The sequence below is a fragment of the Crocodylus porosus genome, unplaced genomic scaffold (assembly GCF_001723895.1).
Source record: "Crocodylus porosus isolate Cpor-Errol unplaced genomic scaffold, CroPor_comp1, whole genome shotgun sequence".
Lineage (NCBI taxonomy): Eukaryota > Metazoa > Chordata > Crocodylia > Crocodylidae > Crocodylus > Crocodylus porosus.
Genome location: NW_017728931.1, coordinates 120,922,398 through 120,946,856, shown reverse-complemented (window position 1 = coordinate 120,946,856; position 24,459 = coordinate 120,922,398). Strand labels below are relative to the sequence as shown.

General features: G+C 43.6%; 1 protein-coding gene across 2 annotated transcripts in view; it reads left to right on the top strand.

Annotated features, from left to right (window-relative positions):
• The first annotated feature begins 218 nt into the window (after window positions 1-218).
• The window catches only part of PIK3CG (phosphatidylinositol-4,5-bisphosphate 3-kinase catalytic subunit gamma), a 38,675-nt gene continuing 14,434 nt past the window's right edge, over window positions 219-24,459 (top strand). Inside the window, exons 1-5 of one of the 2 annotated variants that reach the window (XM_019543557.1) lie at window positions 219-336; window positions 11,298-13,313; window positions 15,644-15,709; window positions 15,826-16,051; window positions 22,210-22,313. In XM_019543557.1, coding sequence (XP_019399102.1) covers window positions 334-336; window positions 11,298-13,313; window positions 15,644-15,709; window positions 15,826-16,051; window positions 22,210-22,313 — 2,415 coding nt within the window. In that variant the 5' untranslated portion in view covers window positions 219-333. Of the gene's footprint in view, window positions 337-9,886; window positions 10,039-11,297; window positions 13,314-15,643; window positions 15,710-15,825; window positions 16,052-22,209; window positions 22,314-24,459 lie in introns of those variants that run through there. The other variant, XM_019543558.1, reaches the window with a different exon arrangement.

The window sequence follows — 24,459 nt, the reverse complement described above, 5'->3', positions numbered from 1 at the left end:
CCGGGCGGGCTGGTGAGTGGCTGGCTCCGGGTCGGGGCGGCAGGTGCCGGGGCCGGGAGCGCCGCGCCGCATCGCCTGGTCCCCCGGGTTCGGGTCGGGCCGGGCGACATCATCCCTGAGGTTTTCCCCTGGCTGCGGTCTTCCAAATAACCTGCCACGTTATTTTTCCGTAGGCAAGACAGAGGGTGGGGAAAAGGCTGTGATTTTTCTAGGGGCCACAGCAAGGCCTCCCGGGGCCACCTCGCGTCCAAAAATGCTGAGAGCCAGCGGAGTGGATGTTTGTGCATCAGGGAGCAGACCTGGACACAGGGATGGGTGAACTGGGTCCCAAAAATGGTAATTTTTCCCCCCCGTTGTCTGGTTGTTATTATCGTTGCAAAGCAGGGGTGATGCTGAAAGTTCGCCCAGGGCCACCGGGCGTGTCAGTGCGTCACCATCGGGGAGCGCGGGTTCAGCTCCACAGGAGAGGGGTGGACTGCTGTGATGCATCTGGGCTAAATCCCCCTCAGGGCCTCACTGCAAGTTGTGGGGTGAATTCAGCATGATTAAGTTGTTGGCTGGTGCTGTGCAGATGATCTAGTGAATCAGTGCTGCTCAAACGATGTCTCCGTAGTGTTGTGGGAATGCAGTGAATTTCTAAAGGGAACAGGAGAAGGCAGGGTGGAAAAGAGAAAAGATAAAGGGAGGAAAAAGATGAAAACAATGAACACCTCGATTGTGTTTCATAGGTTGTGGGAGAAACTACTGCAGAGTTGCAGGGATATTCTCCTGCATTTCTTATTGCCCGTAACAGAGTCATAGTGGTGCACATCCACATCAAGACGAGCAGGTGACCCAGAAGGGTTAAGTACCTTTAGGTTAGATGATCATCATGACTCCCCTGGCCTTAAAATCTATTAGTCAGATCTACCACAGTCTAAAACACGGCATAAGTTTATTTCCTCATTTTACATAATATCCTCTCTGTCCATGTTGTGCATACACGTAATAACGTATACCCCAAAAATAATGGTTAAGGCAGGGCTGTCTAACGGGCAGCACAGGGGCCACATGTGGCCCTCAAAGACTTAGCACGATGCCCAGAGGCTCCCACCCAGCTGCAGTACAAAGGAGTAGGGCAGGCAGGAATAAGAATGGATTGCTGCAGGTTTGTTCCTTTTGAATTTCCTTACTTTCACATTTATGTACAATATTGTAACCTTAACCTTGCCTATGATTATATGTAACCTCAACTGGACCTTAAACAAGAGTATTTGCCACAACTTATGGAGGCAGCTTCAAGTTTGAGATCATTGCTGAATCTCTCATCACTCGCATCCATTAACTAGAACAGTGGGGACCAACATTTTTGGTAAATGTGCTACAAATTAGCCCCGTACCCTCCTTGACTGCCATTCTAGTCTTTTCCCCCTGACCCATCTGCTGCTCTGCTTTCTGCTCCCACCCTGTCTGCTGCTATGTTCCCTGTCCCTTCCCCACTCACAGGCTGCCTATGCCAGTTGTGGAATGTGTACTGCAGTTTGGCCACCCCTGAACTATAAATTAAAATATAGTTTTCAGAGACTAGAAACTTGTTCAGTCATTGTAGCATGTTGATTCAAACTAGAGCCTCTTGATAGGGCACATGAATGTGGTCATGTCTGCTGTATAGTGAAGTTGCTAGCAGGAGAATGTACACATACCAGCTACTTGCTGATGAGAACCAGCGTTCATGTAGTTTATTCAAGAGCTAGTAATTTGCTAATGAGTTTGGAAGAAGAAATGATCCAAGTGTATCATGCAGACTATGTTTGCATATTTATAGCATACAGGATTTGCATAGTTCAGCATAGTAGACAGAGACAAGATGCATGCATTACACCTTTACTTCTGCAAATGTGGGATATAGTTCCTGGTACAGAACACAGGGGATATTAAATTTCTTTATGTACAGTGTGAAATCTAATCTAAGATGCAAATGTAAATTGATGATAATAATAATAGCTACATACTTCTCTGTAGAGAGAGCCTTATCCGTGTATAGAATTCTTTTTTGTTGTAGTTTACGGTGCTGGGGATTTCAGTGAGAGAAAAGAGAGCAACTCTTATTGATACAAGGGTTTTCCATATGCTGGATTACACCAGAACGCATTTCCTACATTGGATCTACTGCATGGGGTCAGCAGCATTCTTAGGCAGAGTGCTAAAAACACACACAACATCAACTTGTAAGATGTTGGTGTGCCAGGGGCACACGGCAGGGGAGCCACAAGTAGGGTTGCCATACATCTGGGTTTCCTCAGACATGTCCTCTTTTTGGGTCTTTGGATCTCCGTCTGGGCAATTTTTTGAAATCTGAACAAATGTCTGGGATTTTGCTCTGCTCCATTAGTGGGAGCAGAGGGAGCATGATTGGAGGCAGGGGTACCATGTGCATCTGTGTGCATATACACACGGCTGCACGCAAACAGGCAGGTTGGTGGGAGCAGCCTTGGCACCTAGATGCAGATGGGTCTATGAGGGGTTGGAAGGCCAGGGCTTGGGGACTGGGTCTGGGTGGGGGGCAGTGACAGGGATGTGGCGGGGGGGCTGCCAGTGCTGGGGAGTAGCATCTTGGTATCAGGCCTGCAGCAGGACACAGGGGCAGGGGGAGGTGCCTGCCCCTCCAGTGGGGGAAGACAGCAGGGGCAGTGGGGAGTGTGGAGCTGTGTGGCCAGGCTAGTGGCACCAGGGGTCGGTGCCCACGTTCACAGGGACAGGGCACCCAGGAGATGGTGCTGGGGGGGCATGGGGACATGGTCAGGCCGCCTGGCATAGCACAGGAGCCCCAGCCTGGCGCGGGGGGGATGCTACAGGCTTCCCCTCCTCTTTCTTCCCTTCAGCCTGTGCCAGGGCTGGAATGACTCCACTGCCACCTACATGAACTGGAACCACCACAGCTGCCACATTCCAGCCCAGTTGGGACAGGGGCAGCTGGAGACCCCCTTCAGCAGGGCTGGGAGGATCAGGGGGGCCATGGGTCAGAAGTGAGGGGCACTGGCAGGGCTGTGGGTTGGGAGTGGGGGATGCTGGGGGGGCAGGGGGCTGTGGGCCAGGAGTGCAAGGCACTGGCAGCTTGGCCTGGGGGCTGTGGGCCGGGAGAGAGGAGCACCAGCTTGGCCCAGAGGGGTGGGGCACTGGCAGGGCCAGGGGTCTTCAGGTCAGGTGTGAGGGGCTGCAGGTTGGGACTGTGGGTTGGGAGTGAGGGGCAGCACCAGGGACAGGGAGCTGCAAGTTGGGAGTGGTGGGCATTGGCAAGGCTAGGGGGCTATGGGTTGGGAGTGAGGTGTCCCCCCAACAGGTGTCCTCTGTTTTTTGGACCTGGAGATATGGCAACCCTAGCCATAAGGGGCCCCAACCTTGTTGCAGCAGCAGAGCCTCAGCCCCTTCCCCACCGTCTGCCCTGAGGCTTGCGTACACCTGCCACCAGCAGTGAGCTGGGCCAAGGCTCTGCGGACCCTAGTGCAGCCACTTGCAGGCTCCCGGCTGCTTGCTACCATCAGTCCAGGCTCTGGGCGGGTCCCTGCTGCCTGCCACAGAGCCCAGGCTGTTCACAGCAGGCAGCAGAGAGGCTACAAACAGCTGCACCAGGTCTGGAGCCCCAGCCCAGCTGGTTGCCAGTGACAGGTGCGCATGTTTCTTGAGGTGGATGGCAGGGAAGGGGCCAGGGCTGCACTGTCACAACAAGTATTGGCCTCCTCACAGCTCCCCTCTCATCCACCCCAAGATATGCATGCCAAGCTAAATGCCTTTGTGTGCCATGCTCTGGCACCGGGGGTTTCCTACCTTTGATCTACCGGTTTAATAGTATCAGTATAACCGGTAAAATTTTCTCAGGGAGGCATAATCTAACATAGCACCTGCTCCGTGCTAAACAGTTTCAGCAGATATCACAAATGTTTCATAGCAGAAATATAAAATCAGTAATGAAAATGCCACCTTGACATGGAGAAACAACTATACCATTCTAGCGGTTGGAGTGTAGGTAGGACTTAATACTTGTGAGGGTGTGCCACTCAGTCCATTGTAACTTCCATCTGTCTGCTTTTCCTGCAGTAAATGGAGAGAGGTAGTTAGTTGTGTTAGGATGAAGGCAGGGGAGGGTGGGACCTTAGGGACTAACTGGTTCAAAAAATAATATATGTGGCACGGGATGAAGTAGACTGTCAGATTCAAAAGCTTATATCTCTGAACTGTTAATCTCCAAAGCAGTGGTTAGACTCAAGGCATCTCAGAAAATATCAGCTCTTGACTCTGGAAAAATAATAGAGCAGTTTTTATGTTGCAGAGAGTAAGGAAAGACCACAGCAGGCCAGAATTCTTTTGACACTGGATTTGTATTTGAAATCTCTGTGCATCTGGACGAGCCCTGCCAGTGTTTCCCCAGGAGCTGCTATTGTGCCTCCTCTTCTTGTCCCTGGGGAACGCCCATGCCACATGCTCTTCAGTGTGTGTTAGGTTACCCCAGGTGAGATAGTGGAGGGTGGGGCCAGATACTGTGCTGGCCGCAGCAGCCTTACCTGGGATTGTGGGGGCACTCTGGGAGCGTGCAGCACTCTGCCTTTTCTTTGGCATGGGTTTTTCTGACCCTGGGATCTCGCTGAATCAAGAACCTCCCCCACTCCATGCTGCAAAGTAGCAGTGCAGGGAACACTTGCATGTGTGGCACCATAAAGGGTTGGGATGCACCCTCTGAGTTTATTTTGTGAATCAAGTAGATGTTTGCACACCTAACAGTTGCGTGGCATCTTGAAGCACCCTAACAAGGATTTCACAGCACCCCAGCGTGGTTGGGAATCACGGCTTTAAGGTGCCACCCTTCCCTGTCTTCTGAAGTAAGTGAAGTTAATCTGGGAAACTTAACCCTGTTTCATTTGGACATAAAGGCTGTTTGCAGATGTTAAAAAAATCATAAAAACTGTGCTTTACCAAAAGAAGCAGCATGTTACTTTGACATGGTTCTGCAGCCTCTGTGTAGATTGGGTGCTTCAGCAGGTCTTTTGGCTCTTTTATCTAATAGCTGATTGAATCAGTTGATGCCCCAGTTGGACCAGGTATCAATTTTTTGCTTCTGAAAAAGACCTGCCTGTTGTACCCAAAGCTTACAGTTAACTTTATTGATAATCTGACTTCATAAGTTTCATTTTTTGATTGAATCAGCTATTAGATAAAAGTGCCTTAACAAGCCCTACAAAAGCACCTGATCTATATAGACATCAAGCAAGCTGAGTCCAAATAAAACACTGTTTTTTCTGGGAATGCACTGGGGTCAGTGCAGGAACATACAGAGTTTTAAGTAAAGCTGGGATTTTATTTTATTTTATTTTTTACACCTGCAAGCAGCAAAATTGGTCTGGTTTAACTTCTGGTTACCAACACATAGCAGCAGGCACACAGAACTGCTCTCTCTCATTCCTTTAAAACAGTATTATTCTTTGTCTATCCTTTGTGCTTCTATAACATTTTTCATCAAATATTCTGACAGCACTTTGTATATGCTAATTGTTAATTAAACCTCCCAGTCCCTTCTGAGATGTAGGTTAGTGTTATGCTTGAATTGGGTAAACCAGGGCACAAAGTTGTTTAGTATCTTGTCAAAATCATTATGGTTGGATTTCATAGGTATTGCCGGATTTTGTAGGTAATGCTGGATTTCACAATTTCTGCAGAATCCATCTGCAAAAATCACAAAATGAGTAGCGTCCTACCAATAATTTGGATGCTTAACAAAGTATTAGAACTGCTTGACTATAATATTATGCTGGAAATTCTGAAAAAAGCTACCTCCTTCATGAGCTCCTGGGCATCTCATAGTTCCAGAAGAGCCAGAAATATCTAGAGCAGTGACTGGCAACCAGGGTGCTCCAGATCCTTTGAAGCAGGGGTGGACAAAATGCAGCCTACAGTCTGGATGTGGGCTGGCAGGCCACTTTATCCAGCCTGCGGGGCCCCTAAATAATTTAGAAAATTAATATTTACCTGCCCCTGGCTGTGTGTCATGGAGCCCTTGATAGCTTTCCAAAACTCAGTAAGTGGTCCTCTACCCGAAATAATTGCCTACCCTTGCTTTGAAGGGTGTCGCAAGGTGTGGGGAGATAAGCAAGTAAATTGAGCAAATAATCACAGACTCAGGCTTGCCCCTGTCTGGATGATTCCCTACCCCTGCTGTTCAGCCTCTGTGCAAGGAGGTAAACACTGTAATATATAAATTAGTTTTTTGATTTGTTGCCACTCAGTTAATAAAAGTTATGGAGGGGTGCCTTGAGTGCAAAAAATTGAGACTACTGATCTATAGAAACAGTAGTTTCCTAGTATTTTGGTACTATCTATATAAAAGAAACCCAGTCGTCATTAAAAGCAACAGGAAAAACAAGAAGCCTTGGGAAAAGGAGGCTGAGGGGGGACCTGGTGGCTGCCTACAAACTCATTAGGGGAGATTATCAGCAAATAGGAAGAGCCCTATTCTCCCCAGCACCACCTGGGGTGATGAGGAACAATGGTAATAAGCTGATGGAGAACAGGTTTAGGTTAGAGATGAGAAGGCAATAATCTACAGTTAGGGTGGCCAGAATCTGGAACCAGCTTCCTAGGGAAGTGGTCCTTGCCCCTACATTGGGCAAATTCAAGAGGAGTTTTGGATAATCACCTGTCTGGGGTCTTGTGAACCCAGCATTCATTCCTGCCTGTGGCAGGGGGTCTGTTCAGGTCCCTCCTGACCCTAGCTACTATGAAACTGTGAAGTCATCCACCACTTTTGGAATGCCAAAAAAGATTTACCTTGTTTCTTACATATTGGAACTATGTTGTTCATGCTTTGTTATCCCTGCAGTTACTTAACAGAAAATATGTGAAGTTCAAAGAACTGTTTTCCAAGCTTCTTTGGGTAAATGTGGTATCTTTTATTAGACCAACTGAGTAGATGGAAAAATGTTTTTTGCAAGCTTTTGGGCACAAGCACCCTTCTTCAGGCATTTCTAATAAAAGACATCACACCTATCCAAAGAAGCTTGCCTGCCTATGTTCTTAGACGAGCATGGCTACAACCAAAAACCCTGCAAAGGATTGTTTTTACGTATTTTGGATTTGTCTCGCATCACTACTGTGGATATGTACTGTGGACATGTAAAAAGAATTCACCCTGTGGAGTAAATTAATTTACAGGAAACTTCAATAGTGGTGTTTGATGCTACAGACAAAGATTCTGTAATACAAATCCATGGGGCAAGACAGAGGCTCTATGGCCAGATTTGTATTACTAGTAAGTATTTATATTCTGGCTTATTCCTTACATCCCAGTCATGACTGAGTCCTTGTTGTGGTCACTGTACAAATGAAGAATAGAGACAACTCATGTCTCAAAGGACATCTATCTAAAGGTGAATGAAAGGAACTGGAGAATACAGCAATTGTGCAGGCAGTTAGCATTTATGTCACTATTCCACACATTATAACGTGTCAGGTTGTTAGATTACTAGTGATTATTACTGTCACTGTACTTTGCAAATAAATGAAACTAAGCCACATTTTAAGAGCAGAAGTGTAGATAATGACTGTGGTTTGCATAAGAGAACTTTTTTTCATGCCACTTATAGCCTGATCAGCTGATTAATGGCTACTGGAATTGCTGAGCAGGAAATGGAGTGCATTTGTTTTGAAGGAATTAATATTCAAGCACATCACAATTGTGAAAAAGGTAGGGCATGTTCTTGTTGGCTTTTGCCAGATCTGTGAAGGTACATCCATTCATAATGGTTTCAGGTATATTTAATAATTTCAGAAGAATGGGTCTGTGGTAGATCCTGGAATGTTTAGGTAAAGCATATATGTGTTCACTGGCAGGAAACACATGGCTAATTAGGACCCACACTCTTTTTTCAGATTTTTTTTTTTATTTTTTGGAGACTACATTATTTTATAGAAATTGTACATTACAATTTCAGAAAAGCATGGTATAACTGTAGTGTCAAGCAGTCAAGGTAGATAATGCTAAAATCAAGGTTGCTCAGGCACATTCCCACCTCATCTTCTCTATTTCTGTTCCTGTCTCCCTTTTGCCCCCACCTTTGAGTAAGGAAGCTTCCTCGTCCTCCTCCTCCTGACAAGACATGAGCAGGCACCAGCCATAAGCAGCAAGAGCAGGGAAAGTTCTGTTCACCTCTGAAGGAGTCTTCAGAGAACTCAGTGACCTGAATCTGATAACCCTCTAATGCAGGGGCAGGCAGTTATTTTGGGCAGAGGGCCACTTACTGAGTTTCGAGGGCAGAGGGCCTCATGACAGGCAGCCCAGGGGAGATTAATATTAATTTTCTAAATTTTGTAGGGGCACCACGGGTCTGATAGAATGGCCTGGTGGGCTGCATTTGGCCCCGGGCCGCATTTTGCCCACCCCTGCTCTAATGCACATGCAAGTGCAGCTTGGTCCATTGGGTAGATTTTTATGGGGATGGCAAGAAGTACTTTTCAATTACAATTTCAAGTCCCTCTCCTAAGGTTGAAAGTAGCTGCCCTCTTTCAAGCCAAAGATTTTAGAAATATTTTAGCATTAGTAAAAGAACACATTTTCCCGTGGACTCATTCTCTGAAATGCCTCAATTATTAGGGGAAAACATCTCCTAGCACAGAAAATTGTGTACATAAGTGTTTAAGGTTGGCAAATAGAAATGCTTCTGAAAGTAGGGTCTTAAAGAGAATTGTGTAGCAATGTTAACTGTAGACAGTGTTGCCAGCTTTTTGTAAGATGCAATCTGAAATGTTCAGTGACTCGCTTTTTCAGAGTTTCTATCTTAGATTAGAAAACAAGATGAAGTTATGAATAAAATGAATCATGCCTATTGTGAATGTTTTTTCACCTCAGGGAAGTGTTAACTTCTGAGCCTCTGTAAGACACTGCAGAACCCAGTATAGATCTTCAGCATTTGCTCCCAGCAGATGGGGAGCTTTATTTTTCTTTTTTAGTAACAATAGTGTCTGAAATGCTACTGTGATTAAGCATGGATATCTAAGAAAACTCTGTATTTGTCTCTGGACAACTTTCATTTGTCTTTCCTGTGCTTGCTTCTCCTCCTCACCATCATCATTTTTCCAGGACATTTTCATCATCATCTGTCTCCTGTTCTCCAGAATAGACAGAACGTTACTGATGAAGTTTATTGTTCAAGAAGATTAGTTATCCCTCCCCCTTTTTTTATTTTTAATGTCTGTTTCTCCAATCCTTCCCTCTCCCTTTCCCTCTTTCCCTCTTGCATTTTATCATTAAGACCAACCTGAAAGATATATATGCATCATAGTTCCTTTAACTCTCAAGTCTGGAATTGCTCTTTGGTCTTTCAGCAGTGTCAAAATTATTGGGCCTTATTTGTGGCATTGCCATTAATAGACATTCAGGTTGGTTCAGTAACCTATTCCTCAGAGGAGAGCAGCCTCACATAGCATCTGCATTGACACAAACATCCAAAACCATAAGCAGTCTAGGGTGAAGGCCCCTAAGGTCTACCAAAGTACAAATAAAAATGAGGGAAGATTGGAGCCTTAATTCTGTTGTGTTTAACTTGATCATGTAAGTAGCTTATCCTTTGTAAGTAGATTTTCAGAAACAGTTTCTTGTTAAATAGAGCATTTCTTCTAGTCAGCTATTTTTATGCTTACTTAATCATCATGATGACCATTAATTTATTTTTATCTAACTCAATCATTTTTAGCATATCCCTTCCACCCATGTGTTTTAAAGTTATGCTTAGGTTTTTGTGGTGAGCGGTACTGTAAATCTATTTCAACTGTTCTAACAGGAAAAGCGTTCTGACTTTTTTTAAAATGAGCAATCGTATGTATAATCAACTTGGTTAAAACTTCCTTCCTGGTAAGTGCAGCACTTCCTCTGCATCTGGATATCAAGGCAAGAAAGAAAAGCAGAACAGCTTAAACAAACAAGTTTTTGTATGAATGATTCTTTAAAAAAATAAAGAACTCAAAAATTAAACAAATGAGTCGTCTTCAGTGCCTCAGCATCTACTTTGTAATCAGGTAATATTTCATTGTGTTTTGATAATTATAAAAATGGTGTCTGAGGTTATTTCTTTTCCGGAACATTCAAAATGAATTTGAGCTGGTGTGTCATGCTGTTTCGGTTTAACTGCGTGATATGTTTTAACTTTTTTGGTTCTAATCTTTGCAATCATTAGATTATTGCTTGGTTTGTTTGCCCCCTTCCTTTTCCCTTCAAGCACGTGGGAAGATGCTTTCGTATATAAGATTTCTTTTGGGGAAATGTTGAAATAAAACAACTTAGATTATGATTAGTAAAAGAAAAAATGAAGAGCAAGTTGTTTAAGTGCGTGTAGTTATCTTTGCCTTTCTCTTTGACTTTATATAATAATAATGCTCACTGATTTTAAGAAAACAAATTAACATGGACATTAACACTAAAAGATTTTAAAACAGTTTTAGACATTCTTATTTGATGTGGAACATAGTATACTGCCATCAGGTTAGGAGCATTTTCATCTGTAGCCAACTAGGATTTTTGTATTGCAAATGCTTGATTTTGAATCATTGGCTGTTATCAGTCTTCCAAAATTCATAATTAAAGGAACAGTTCTCGGGGTGCTAAACTACACATTTAGATGAACATTAACTGATTATAATTTGTTAAGAAATACCTGCCCAGCATCTAACAAGGGATTACTGAAAGGTTGGGAGAAGTGAGTGGGGTCAACAGCTTCAATTTCTGGAAGTTTTATGGGTACATTATATTGATTGCTTCCACTGCTGCAATTAACAGATGTTTTCCCCAGAGCTTGGTTAGCATCTTTCTGGCATGTTAGTTCAGCAAAATTTCTTTCAAGTGTTGTCAGAACCAACTTATATTAAATTCTGCACATCCAGACCACAAGAGGTGGAAAAAATCTGCATAAGTCAAATTCAGAAGGGAAGAATGAGTAGGAGCAAGTTTCTAATGTTTGTGTTTTCAGTTTGCTGGGAGTTTCAACTGCTTTGTCCCTCTGAGGAGCTGCTTTAGCTGAGTTGGGATTGATAGTCCTGTGTAAGTGCACTATTTTAATTGTTTAAGCATGGCCTTTTATGTTAGGTTTAGAAACAAACACATTGGTGCACACGTGACATCCTGAATAAAAGGTTTATACAGAAACTGGGAATATATAAGGTATATTTTAAGAATTATGATTCTGAAATGTGGTTAAAATTAACACAAAGAATGAATGCCTTTGTAACAGAATGTAGAAAAATGTAAATGAAAAATGAACAAACTGTTTATGTTTTGCTAGATTTCTTCTGGCATGGAGTTGGGGAATCATGAACAGCCTGTTGTTATGAGAGAGGAAAACAAACGGAGGAGGAGAAGAATGAAGCCTTATTGTACAGCAAATAATTTATCTTCAATGGAACTGATACCCATTGAGTTTGTTCTACCCACAAGCCCTAAACATACTAAAACACCAGAAACAGTGACACTTGAAATTGCAGGCAACTGTACTGTTGAGCAAATGAAAGCACAGATTTGGATGCATGCAATAGAAATGAGCCAAACCTCAGACTTCTGCCATAAATACACCCCAGATCAGTTTATTTTTCAGTATCAAAAGAAAGGACAGTGGTATGAAATTTATGACAAACATCAGGTAATTCAGACATTGGACTGTATACTATATTGGAAAGTGTTACAGAAAAAGGTAGGCAAAATCTATGTTGTTCAGAAGCAGAAACCATCAGAGGAAGTTCAAGAATTTCAGAAGCAGCTGAATGACTTAATAGGATATGATGTTACTGATGTAAGTAACGTGCATGATGATGAACTAGAATTTACACGCCGCAGGCTAGTCACTCCACGAATGATTGAAGTAGCCTGCAGAGATCCAAAATTGTATTCAATGCATCCATGGATTACTTCCAAGCCCCTTCCAGAGTATTTGTTTAAAAAGATTACTAATAATAATATTTTTATAAACATACATAGAGGAACAACTAGCCAGAAAATTAAAGTCTCAATAGATGACACTCCAGATATGATCCTTCAGAGCTTTTTCACAAAAATGGCAAAAAAGAAATCTTTGATGGACATTCCTGAAGATCACAGTGAATTGGACTTTGTTCTCAGGGTTTGTGGCAGAGATGAATATATCACAGGGGAAACGCCAATCAAAGATTTTCACTGTATAAGACAGTGCCTTAAGAATGGGGAAGAAATTCACCTTGTGCTAGACACTCCTCCTGACCCTAGTGAGGATGAGGTTCAGAAAGAAGAGTGGCCGTTGGTGGATGACTGCACAGGAGTTACAGGATATCATGAACAGTTGACAATTGATGGAAAAGATCATGAGAGAGTGTTCACTATATCTTTGTGGGACTGTAATAGAAAATTTAGAGTCAAGATAATTGGCATTGATATTCCAGTGCTACCCAGAAATACTGACATTACTGTATTTGTTGAGGCTAATATTCAGCATGGGCAACAACTCCTTTCCCAACGAAGGACTACATCTAAGCCTTTCACTGAGGAGGTTCTGTGGAATACCTGGCTAGAGTTTGATATTAAAATTAAAGACTTGCCTAAAGGAGCGCTACTGAATCTGCAAGTATATTGTGGCAAAACACAGTCATTAGCCACAAAGGCCAGCCTTCAGTCACATGATTCTCCCAGTTCTGACTCTAAATGCAAAACCCAGCTTCTCTACTATGTAAATATTTTGTTGATAGATCACCGTTTCTTGCTACGAAGTGGGGAGTATGTGCTTCATATGTGGAAAATTCCAGGTAAGGGGGAAGAGCAGGGAAGCATCAATGCTGACAAACTTACATCAGCAACTAATCCTGATAAAGAAAACTCAATGGCAGTCTCTATTGTTTTAGACAAATACTGCCACCCAATAGCTTTGCCCAAACATAGGATAACATCTGATACTCAGGGAGATGGGGCAAGAACTGAAATGCCCAACCAACTTCGCAAACAGCTCGAAGAGATCATAGCCACTGACCCACTTAACCCGCTTACTGCTGAGGACAAGGAATTATTATGGCATTTCAGATACGAAAGCATAAAGCACCCCAAGGCATATCCTAAGCTGCTTAGCTCAGTGAAGTGGGGACAGCAAGATTTAGTGGCCAAAACATACCAGTTATTAGCTAAAAAAGAAGCATGGGATCAAAGCACTTTGGATGTTGGACTGACAATGCAGCTTTTGGACTGTAATTTTTCGGATGAAAATGTAAGAGCAATGGCAGTTCAAAAACTCGAGAGTTTAGAAGATGATGATGTTCTCCATTACCTTTTACAACTAGTACAGGTAAGGTGCATTTGCATGTCTTAACATTAGTCTTCTGGAATATTTGCATTATTGCAGAAACGTTCTAATGCTAATAGTGACCCATTGTTTGAGGTGCTCAGTCATACTCAAAACAGTGCTAGTGAAAGCCAAATAACATTTTTAATACCACCCTCGTGGATATTCACAGCTTACATTTACAGAAACATTTTACTTCAAACGTCTCACAGTTGCACTACCAAAAATGCAGCTCCCCGATGATAAGAGGGATGACAACACATCCTAAACTGTGCACTTTAACTCTATTCAGACAAGTTCTAGATCAGTGTTTCTCAACCTTTTCAGATTTGAGGCACCCCTGGATAAACTCTAGGCACCCCTCAGGAAATGCCAGCTCTTAGTTTTCACTCAACCCCGTTCCATCTTCCTGACCATGCACTTTGCTCATGCGGGTCCTGGCCGGTCTCCAGGGAGATCCTGCCCACCCACTCTGTGCAGCGGTGGGTGCAGGGTGGAAAGGCAGGGGGGTGGGGCTGGGCAACAGGGCCAAGTCCAGCGGCAAAGACTGGCAGTAGCAGCTGGGAGAAACTGCTGCTGCCAGGAAGTGAGTCTGGCTGCTACACTGCCCCAGCCCTGCTGCTTGCCCAGGCGCAGTGGGACCAGCCACCTGTGCCCACACAGCTGGTACACATCACGGGGATGTGCAGGGAGCAGACCATGGCTCTGCCCAGGGCCTGGCCGAGCCCTGCAATGTCACTGTCCCACAATCCCAATCCCAGCCTTGGCCCTGGCCCTGCCCCCACCTGCCCGTGGCCCCATCCCATCCACTTGTCCTCTTAGGGAGTTTTGGTGATCTGTTGTGGGAGAGGGGGGCAAGAAGGTGCTGACCCAGCCCATTATAGGTCACCAAAACTCCCTAAGTGGCCCTCGGGCCCAAATAATTGCCCACCTCTGGTGCAGGCAGACTTAGAAAATGCCACTGAGTTGTGTGAGAAGCCTTGCTTTACCTGAGCAATTAATTTTTAACACAGTGCCCCAAAGTCTACTTGCCACTTCACAGACTGACTTGGCTCCTATTGAAAAAACAAATCTTTTTTTTTAAATAGAAACTGAAATTTGAAAACAGTCCCTGAACCACCAACAGGTGTTGAAATGCAGTCCAGCTCAGACCACAGCTGGAGGTGAAAAAATAGTGTCTCTATTCAGAGAACTTTATAAACACAGCAAAGAAAATATTTAACAATAAATAACATTGAAATATTCAGACTCTTTATTTTTTTTCTTACATTTTAACTAGGGACCATTTTTGTTTTGTGGGGGAGAGGGGAAGCAAGAACATACATGGCATGATCCCAACAATAATAAGCCTCACCTGTTTAGTGAGTCATTTCAGGGTGTTTTATGACTACTGTATGTCAGTATAGTGTTTGGCATGAAAACCATGGAATGTATTGAGACGCATAACAGAAACTAACACATCCAGATTCTGCTGGGTTTATTGCTATTAATATTAGTGGTTCAGATTCCTTGTTATCTGAAACTTTAATTTTTTTTATTAAGACAGAATTCTCCAGCTGCTGGCCTGAGGATGCATGTAGTCTGTACAGGGTATATCTGTGGCCTCCGGGCTCCCATTTCCCCCTGTCACACTGGCTGCAGCACCAGATGGGGTTTTCAGGCTTCTCCTCTGTGCCTGCCCCAAGGAGGGTTGGTGTGGCAAAGTGCAGGTTGCAGTGCTTGGGGAGTCTACAGTGCAGGTGGGGAGCCTGTGGCTAGTGAGCTGGTGGGAAGAAGGGTGGGGGGCCATGCAAGTGGTGCGGCAGGGAAGGGAGGCAACCCTGGCTCATGCTACTGTGGCCCATACAATTCATGGCCCCTACTGGTGTGGCCCCCAACCATTTAAAAGTTAGACAGCCCTGGATTATGTGACAAAAATAAAACTTTAAACTCAATTAATAGCTTTGTTGCTGGTTTTGAGGTTCTCTACTATTACCTACTGTCATCAATGTACTGTACTCTATTAGTGTGAGCTCAGACTAGTTGGGTAAGTCTTCATGTTACTTTTGTTAATCATTTGTCAAATTAATAACATCACTTAAAAACAAAAGGCCAGGCCTATTGTAACATGAACAGACCAAATCAAATGCTAACTTATGTTGAGGATTGGGGCTTGTCCTCACCCCCCTGAGCATTTTTTCTCTAGAAACCAGCCCTGTGCTTTGGTATCATGTTTCTTCTCATCAGGCTTTGTTCTGTTGATATAATGATTAAACTATAAGAAACTGTAACAAGGTGTTATAAATATTTTAAATTAAAAAAAAACTTTTCTTGCTTTTTTATACTTTCTTTAGGCTGTGAAATTTGAGCCCTATCATGACAGCGCACTGGCCAGATTTCTACTAAAACGAGGTTTGAGAGTAAGTACTTCAAAATAGGACCAGTAAGTAATGTTAAAATTACAGTATCATTAAAATGGGCTGTTTCTTAGGATACTGTCATGTATGTTAATTTTAGCATTTTTCTCCATCTCTAGAACAAAAGAATTGGTCACTTCTTATTTTGGTTTCTAAGAAGTGAGATTGCCCAGTCCATGCACTACCAGCAAAGGTTTGCTGTAATCCTGGAAGCTTACCTGAAGGGCTGTGGAAAAGCCATGCTACATGATTTCATGAAACAGGTTCAAGTAATCGAATTGCTGCATACAGTCACAATGGAGATAAAATCTGTTTCTGCTGAAAAGTATGATGTCACTTCTCAAGGTATTTGTTTATAGGTATTTTTCTGTTTCTTATATTAACTGTCTTTCTATCACATGTGTTAAATCTGTTCAGCAAACTGTTCTGTGTCTTTGTGAAGTCCATGAAGGTTAACTATTGCTATTGCTGTTGGGCATCGTAATTACTGTACTATTTTAGTGGCCAGCATGAATGGTTGGTGTCAGTGGAGTCAGTCATACATTCATTTGCAAAAAAAAAAAGAACAAACAAACATTTACAAATAAAAGTAGAACCCATCTAGAATAGTATGCTTACCAGTTTCCTGTGCTCCTTGTGGCTTTGCAGAACTCAAATGTTGCAAAACTGGGAGATGCAGAAGTACAGTACTCTACAGAGTCTTTGGCAGAATGTTAGAGAAGCAAGAAAAAAACAAATGATACAAGAAATGGAGGTGACACTTGCCACGAGGCATAATCTTAGTTGCACTTTGATCCCTGTTATAAGAAGTCACTAAAGTTTCTGTACCTTACTCTTCTTCTTGATAAATGCAATCTTTGCCTTTCCTATTTTAATATTTAAGTTGTTCGTATATGCTTTTGTAATGGACAAACCATCTGAGCCAGGCATATTGAACAATGTTGAATGAAACGTATTTGTTTTTAAATGACTAGTTCTTGAATTCAGTTTACAGATTTTATAAAGCTGAGGCCTTTATTCAGATCTACAGTACATTTTGCATGTACTATTATGAACATAGTTTTCCCATGATATGGGAAGGAAAGTAGTGAATATATGAGACCTCAGATAAAACATTTTTCAGGAAATCCCATTCTAAATTTGTCTGAAATTGGTGCATGTTCTAACCTACAAGTGTTTAAATAGTTTTTTCACTGTAGTGAGTCAAAGCTTCATTTAAAAATGTATGTAGTTTTATTACTTGGAAAAGGAAAGAAATATCTTTCATTTATTAATATGTCTCCTGCTTTCCAAACAGGTATTTTATTCCTTATCTTTGCTACTATTTAAGGACCAGTTCAGTGTTTTCACTATATTTCTCGTGCCTACTCACACCATGGGCTGTCCCACTAATACCTATCTATCTGGTTCTTGAAAATATGTTATTTTGCTTTAACCTTCTCCCTTGGTTTTATGTCACTGCTTGGTTACTCAACAGGAAACATTTCTTAAAAAGTGTCTTTCCTCCTTAACTTCAGGATCTTGCTTTTTTTCCCCCTACCATCTTTACTGATTTAATACTGTTGTCATTTATACTGGATTGCATTAAGTAAGTGTGGCCTCAGCAGAGATTCTGGATTCTTGTTCCATTACCCGCACTAGCTTTTATAACCCTTTAGTCCCACAGTGGGTCAACTGTTTTCTCCCTCTTCAACCCACCTTCATCTCTCTTAGCTTTGCCCCACTATCCTTTCCTCCTCCTTTCCCTGTCCTCTGTATTTTAATTACTTTATTCCGTTCTGTTTAGTACTCCTGCTCTCTGCAAGTCAATTCATAACATCCGAGGAAACCACAAAAGCCTGTGCCTTTCTGCATGAGTCGGTCTTTACATTGGCACCCTGCCCTGCCTTCTACCTGCTTTTATACACTCAATCTCAATGCATTGAACACTGAACCCTTTCCTTGTCTTACCAGTTTCCAGTTGCTGTCTTCTAACTTTTGCATCTCTCTTCCTGTCTTCTCAGTTTGAATTCAGACCTGTTTATATCTTCCTTTAATATAGGTGTACAGGACTCCAGGAACAGTCATACCAGCATTTTACAGAATGGTGGCATTTCCCTAATTTTTCTTATAAGTCTTATCATTACATTTGAAAATAGCATTTTTCCCCTTAAAACCACACTGTAAGCTTTTACTTGGCTTGCTGTCTGTACTCATGCCTAAGTCAGTATTAGATTAATTATTGTTGATTACTGTTCCAAATAAGTATTTGTGCAGTTGTTTCCTCTCTTTTGGTTCCTGTACTGTGTCCTTAAAATAGATCAACCTGGAAATCTCATTATTAATAAGTACTTTCCATTCATGATTTTCATCAGTTCATTCCTAGCCTTTAACATGACCACATACAATAAGATGCCTGTCTTGTGCCTGACTTACTAAAATGAATACAGTCTATGTTGAGAGTACATTTGTCTATTAAATCAGTAAGTTAATTTTAGAAAGCTAAGAGATGGCATAGTTTAATGAAACATTGTTTCTTCTTTTTTTTTTTAAAAAAAAAGTGTCTAATTATGGTGTTCGTGTATTAACTCCTTTATACTGCACTCAAACAGATTTCTCAGAATAGATGCATCCCAGAATGTGTCTGTAAATTTTACTTTTTAAAAATGTTAAATTTGACCTGTTTAATACAAAGAGTGCTTTCCAGTATATTGCAGATTTACCATGGTTGCAAGCTGCAACAGAACAATGTGTTGCGTATATTATTAGCCATACCAATTTACCACGAAGGTTAGAAATCTGGAGGCTTTATGCAAATGCATCATTGACCCAGTTTAAATATATGAATATTCATCACAGTATTTAACTAACCAACAGCATGTATTCTGTTTACCAGAGTTTAAGACTGTCAGAGCTATAGTATGGAACAAGCTTTAAGAACATAGGAATTTCTTTGCCTCTTGCAGGCCTTCGCATTTTGCATTTGGCTGGTATCCGTGTAATTGTTGGCTAATAAAGGCTATGCCCCTAGTAGCTTCATGGGTTTGCTTTTCTCAAAGGCTAAGTACAGACAATCAAAAAGCCGGAGACTGAATTGATTCAGTTGTTGCAGGTTAGTCTAAGCTGCGCAGATTGAACCAATAAGCAAACGAACAGATACTCACTTTTGATTCAGGAAATGCAGCCGCATGCCTGCAGTGGCTTGAGCCAGAAGCTTAGAAGTGTTAGATCCAGCCACTGCCAAAAGGAAGGGAAGAGAGAAGCCCTCCAAGGCTTTCCTGTCCCTCCCTGCTCCAGAGGAGCGGGTGTGGTCAGGCACCAGCAGGGACTAGCTCACTGGAGGGCACAGGGACCCCATCCCAGGTCTGCCTGGGAGGCGGGGGCAGCTCCTGCCAGCATAGGCAAAGGAAGAAAAAAATTTGAGGGGAGGAGCTGAGCATGCACATGCATACGTGCATGCACACACTCCCTCCCAATAGAAAAGTCTGTGGGGAGAGGGGAAAGGGCTGCGGGGGAGGAACGGTGTTGCCTGATGCCATGCCGTGCCAGTCCCAGCTGCCTCCCATTCCTGGCTGCGCTGGCCCCAGCAGCCGTGGCTGCCTCCTGGCCCCGCTGCACTGACCACATCTGCCTTCTGGCCCCCAGCCCCAGCTACCTCCTGGCCCCTGTTGTGTGCTACCCAGAGGGGTCCAGAGCCAGGGGCTGGAGTGGGGCCAGCCTCAGCTTCTTACCTCCATACCTCTCTGCTCCCACTGCTTCAAAAGCGGTGGGTGCTGTCATGTGCATCCCGCCACACAGCAGGCCAGGCAGTGAGGCACATGGCACCGTGCCACTTTCAGAGGAGCGGTGGTGAGGCATGGAGGCAAGGGACAGAGCCCAGCTCACAACTGCTGCCTGCTGTTGCCATGTGCACAGATCGGAGAGCCATATGCCCCTCCCCTGTGCCTCCCTGGCACCATGCCGTGCCTCTGGAAGAGCTGCCGGGCTCCAGTTGTCCCACAACCTGGCCCAGCTAGGGTCCTGTTCACTGTGAATGGGGCCCCAGCAGGGCCACATAGTGGCACAATCCCCACAGTGCAGGAGGGGTGAATGATTTGCCTTAGCCCTAACCCACTGCATCCTGCACTGTGTGGGTCTTGATCTCCTTCCCCCCACCCCGCACCAGCCCAGGTAAAGAAGGAAACATACCCCTGCCTGCTGGGCTGGATGGGATCCTCCCAGCTGTGTGCTGCAGGGTATCCTAGTATGAGTCCCTCCCCCCTTCTGCAACAGGTTAGTCAAAGCTGTGCAGATTGAAGCACTAAGCAAATGAACAGATACTCACTTTTGATTCAGGAAATGCAGCCACATTTCTGGCTTGAGCCAGAAGCTTGGAAGTGCTAAAACCAGCCACTGCCAAAGGGAAGGGAAGAGAGAAGCCCAGGTTGCCATGCCCTTTAGCCATACCTGCTGCCCTGTGTTTGGGGGGGCTGAGCCCAGTTAACCCCCCTCCCCCGACTTCCACCACCTATGCCTGCCAGGCTTCTGCCCTTCCTCCCCACCCTCGAAGGGGCTGTGGGAGGGGTAGCCACTTCCAGACTGAGGAGAGGGGTGTGGGAAAAGGTAGTGGCACTGAATTCATAAAAGTTTGAACAAAAACAGTCCTTTCTCTGAAGCAAGTATGTATTAAACACAGAACTTTGCAACCTCAAGCACATGACGGCAATCAAAAACCTTCGCCTAAGCGAAGGTTACAGCCTGGTCAAACACAGTGATAGCACACGCAGCTTAGTGTAACTCACAGTGGTATGTAGTAAATCATAAAGGCAAAAAAAAGCCTTGCATAGGTCTTAGGTGTAGGTAATCCTGAGGTCACAGTGTCTCCTTACAGACAGGTATTCAGATAATCCTTGCTTAGGCATTCCAGTCTCCCATCTTTTGCAGGTTCTGCTTCATAATGTAAATGTAGTTCTCTGCTTTTGTTGGTCAGACTAGCTCAAGCTGTCTGGGACCCTCTCCTGTTCCTCCATCTCCAGCACATACATGTGATGATTGTGCCAGGTCTTTGTCAACACCTCCCACCTTTCAGTCTGGTCTTGCAGGGCTTGGCACCAGCACACTGAGCTGGGGGAGGGGGTATTAAAGCTCCTCCCAGACCCCAGAAGGGTTTACGTAGGGGGGCAGTCCTTCTCAGGCTGTAGCCCTGTCCTACGTCCCTGCCCCCTCTGCTCCAGGGGGGAAAGGTGTGGCAGGGGCTGTCTCCCTCCTCTCTCCTTTCCCCTGCCCTCCCTTTCCGCAGACCCAGCTGCTGTCTCCAGCCAGGTTTCTCACTCCCACCCCCTTGTCAACCAGCCCTCACTGCTCCAGCTACAGAGCACAGGGGTGGGGCCAACCCTGCTCCCTAAAGCAGATGGCACAGCCCAGCCCAGGTCTCCAAAACACGTTGGGATGCTGGGGGACTCTGATTTAACTTGAACCAGGAAGGGGTCTGGGACAGAACTTCCATAAACCAGTTTGACCTCAGTCAGTCAAGTTTGACACTACATTCAACCAGGTTTATCTTAAACCAGTTTTGGCCATTTTGAAACTGGTTGATGTGCACTGAACTTCTGTTCTGTTACAGGTTTAAACCAGTTTCTGATCACTTAGACTGATTTATGTGTAACTTCTAGATTTGTCTAACCCAAGTGATTGAGAGAGGGATCTTGTTGCTTCCTGCCCTTGGTTTGAGAACGCTGTGACTGTGGGGGCTGCCTTCATGGCTATTCCTTGCTCTGTAACTTGTGTCTCAAGCTGAGCCTGGCTTCCCATGCAGCCTGGCTATAGCAGGGCAGGAGCAGCTCTGGACTCTCTCAACCCACCTCTGCCTCTGTCCCCAGCTGACCTAGGAAGAGGGGGAATGCAAGGAAAGGGGGATGTGCCGCTGAGCACGGGGTGAAAGGGAGGGGATGCCAAGAGTGGAGAGTGGCAGAGAGCAGGATTCTTACCTGATTCAGAGACTTAAATAGTCTCTGCTGCTCCTGCAGCATGTTTTGCCTGCCCCAGTGTCAGAGCAGAGGTGGAGCCACCCATGCGGTGCCAGTGGCTGCTTCTGCACCCCACTTTCCAAAACCCCATGATCTGCCCATGAGTATAAGTGTATGAACCTTCTTTTGCTTTTACATTTTAAAGATAAGGACAGTTCTCATGTAGTTACCTGACTTCAGGAGTTGGAGCATAAGAAAAACACTTGCTATGTGAGATGTCTGGTAATATTCAGGGAGTCAGTGACACTATGACTAGCTCAATACAGCTAGAGGCCTGAGGACTTCAACTCTATAAATCCTTTATGAAGCCTCCTTATCCATAGAGATGCAGCACGGTCAGTCTTCTTGGGTCTCCAGACTGCAGGATCGTATCCGGAAGTCCTAGACTCAAGCAATTCTAAAAGCTGCTAAAAACAGGATCCTTCAAACAAGTCTTGAGATGTAATGGGTCTGATGAGGTGCAACATTTTGCTTCCAATTATTGGACCCAATAACTGTGACTCTTTTTTGTAATTCCAGTTATCACACAGCTTAAACAAAAGCTGGAAAAACTGCAGAACAACAAACTTCCAGAAAGCTTCAGAGTACCATATGACCCTGGACTGAGAGCAGGGGCACTAGTGGTAAGTGTATTTGATTCTTTATATATTCTTCATAGTTTGGAAATGTTTTCTCTGCAAATACTTTGATTTACCAATATATCTCTATAACTTTTCCGATGGGATTAGAACATAAGAGTTGCAACAGTGGAGCAGATCAAAAGTCCAAGTAGCCCAGTACTCGGTCTCTCACCCTGGTAAATAACAGGTGCTTTAGGGGAAGAGTACAAGAAACAGGTCATATGTAGTGACCTGTTATATCCTTGCAGTTACATCCCTGACGGTTGCTTAATAGCCCATGGTGGACCAGGTCTCCATAGATTTGTCAAACAGGAAAGGGCTCTAATGGACTTTAAGAGGGAGGACTCCCAAGTTGTAATACAACTGTTTTATCTTATGTGCCACTGCCCCCTGTGACTTGACTTCTGCTGAGATCCTCATCCATGCCTTTAACTCATTTCTCTTTGACTCCTCTATTCCTTCACAAGTCCCAGGATTAGAACTGATAGAAGCAGAAGACCATGTCTTGTGTTGAAAGAAGGCTGTTCACCAGACACTAAACCTCAGATGATTCTGGCTTCCCATTAGCTTCAGGATCTAGGTTGTATTTGGCTTTCTTTTATCTAGAAACCTCTGTAGAACTGCTCCAGTCAGCTTCACTGGTTTTGAGTCTCTAGACCTCTGACTATGTGCCCTTTAAATCTGGTTTGATCTCACCTCTGAACCTCCATATCATTGAGCAGTTGTTATAGAAACTACTTGTTCTGCCTTTCAAAATAATCTTCCTGTATCTTTTTAACGAACTACATTTTTCATATTTAAATCAGCATAAACATTCTTTCCCTCTCCTGCCCTCCCCCTCCCCCTCCAATTTTTCCTGTCGATTATCTTGCTGTTTCTTTCTGCAAGTGTATCATTTAATTCTCAAAAGCGTTTGGAGATGGCGTTTGTACAAGTACAGAAAATACTCTTGTTTAGTGTGGAAAGAAGTCATAGATAACAATTTTATTTGCAGGCATTTTATGCTTATTCTTCAAATGCAGTTCAGTCACGGAATCTGTTTTCTGCAAAATGCTTTCTGGTATAAACATGTCCTCCTTCATACTTGATTAATGTAAATGCTGAGTATTGTAAATGCCTAGATAGATGGTAAAATAGTAATTGCTGCAAAAGAAACATGATCACAAGTACGTCTGCCAGCTTAAGAGAATGAAGTGGTGGGATACTGTCAGATCAATTTAGTGGTTGATGAGATGCACAGATACCATATATCAGTCACAGTCACCTTGGTGGCAAGGCAGCTAATTTACCTGGCCTGGCTCTTCCTAGGCTATATCTTCCTTTTGTTTTCTGCACACTACATTTGAAATAATAAAATGTCTTTGGTCACAAATCATAATGATCACTATAGTGAAGTTTGAATTTCATCTTCCAGTCAATGCACTTTCCAGTTTGCTATAAAACCCTTTTAGGCTGAAGTTTTCAGCCAGATATTAAGCAGGTGGTTTAACACCTAATCATGTAGTCCAGATAATTTAGAATAATTACCTTACATTGAAAGACTTTAAGTTTGAGATGTCCTTTCACTGCTAATGGCTTTAATAAAGGGCTGTGCTTAAACCAGTTTCAAAGATAAGCTTTTGTAAACACATAAAACAGCTCTGCAAAGACTATCACATCCTTTAACTAACTACCAGTATATTGGAAAAACATTAATAATGGAATTTCCTGAGCCTCAGTGCTGGATTTCTCAGTCTTAAAGTTGAATTGATGGTAGGGGAGATGATTATTTTCACATTTTATAGATAATTACATTACCACTGTTGTGCTACCATAATGCTTTATTTAAAAGAGTTGCCCAAGGGAGCCAACTACAATCAAGAGATTAAGGACAAATTTCACACCCTCTGATGTCAACAGGAATTTTGTGGGGGGAGGAGGAGGCTATAAATATACTGATGTTCTGCTGATTGACTAATAATGCTATTGCATGTTTCCATATTTGTCTCCCTGTGATTTCAGAAAATCATATTCTTGAGTTGTAAATACAAAGTGATATTTTTTCTAGCCAAGACCACTTTAGCCTGGCTCTTTCCAGCTCACACATTGCCATCAATATTGAAAGTTCTGTAAGTTAAATTAGACTTTTTTGGCAACTGAAATACGCCCC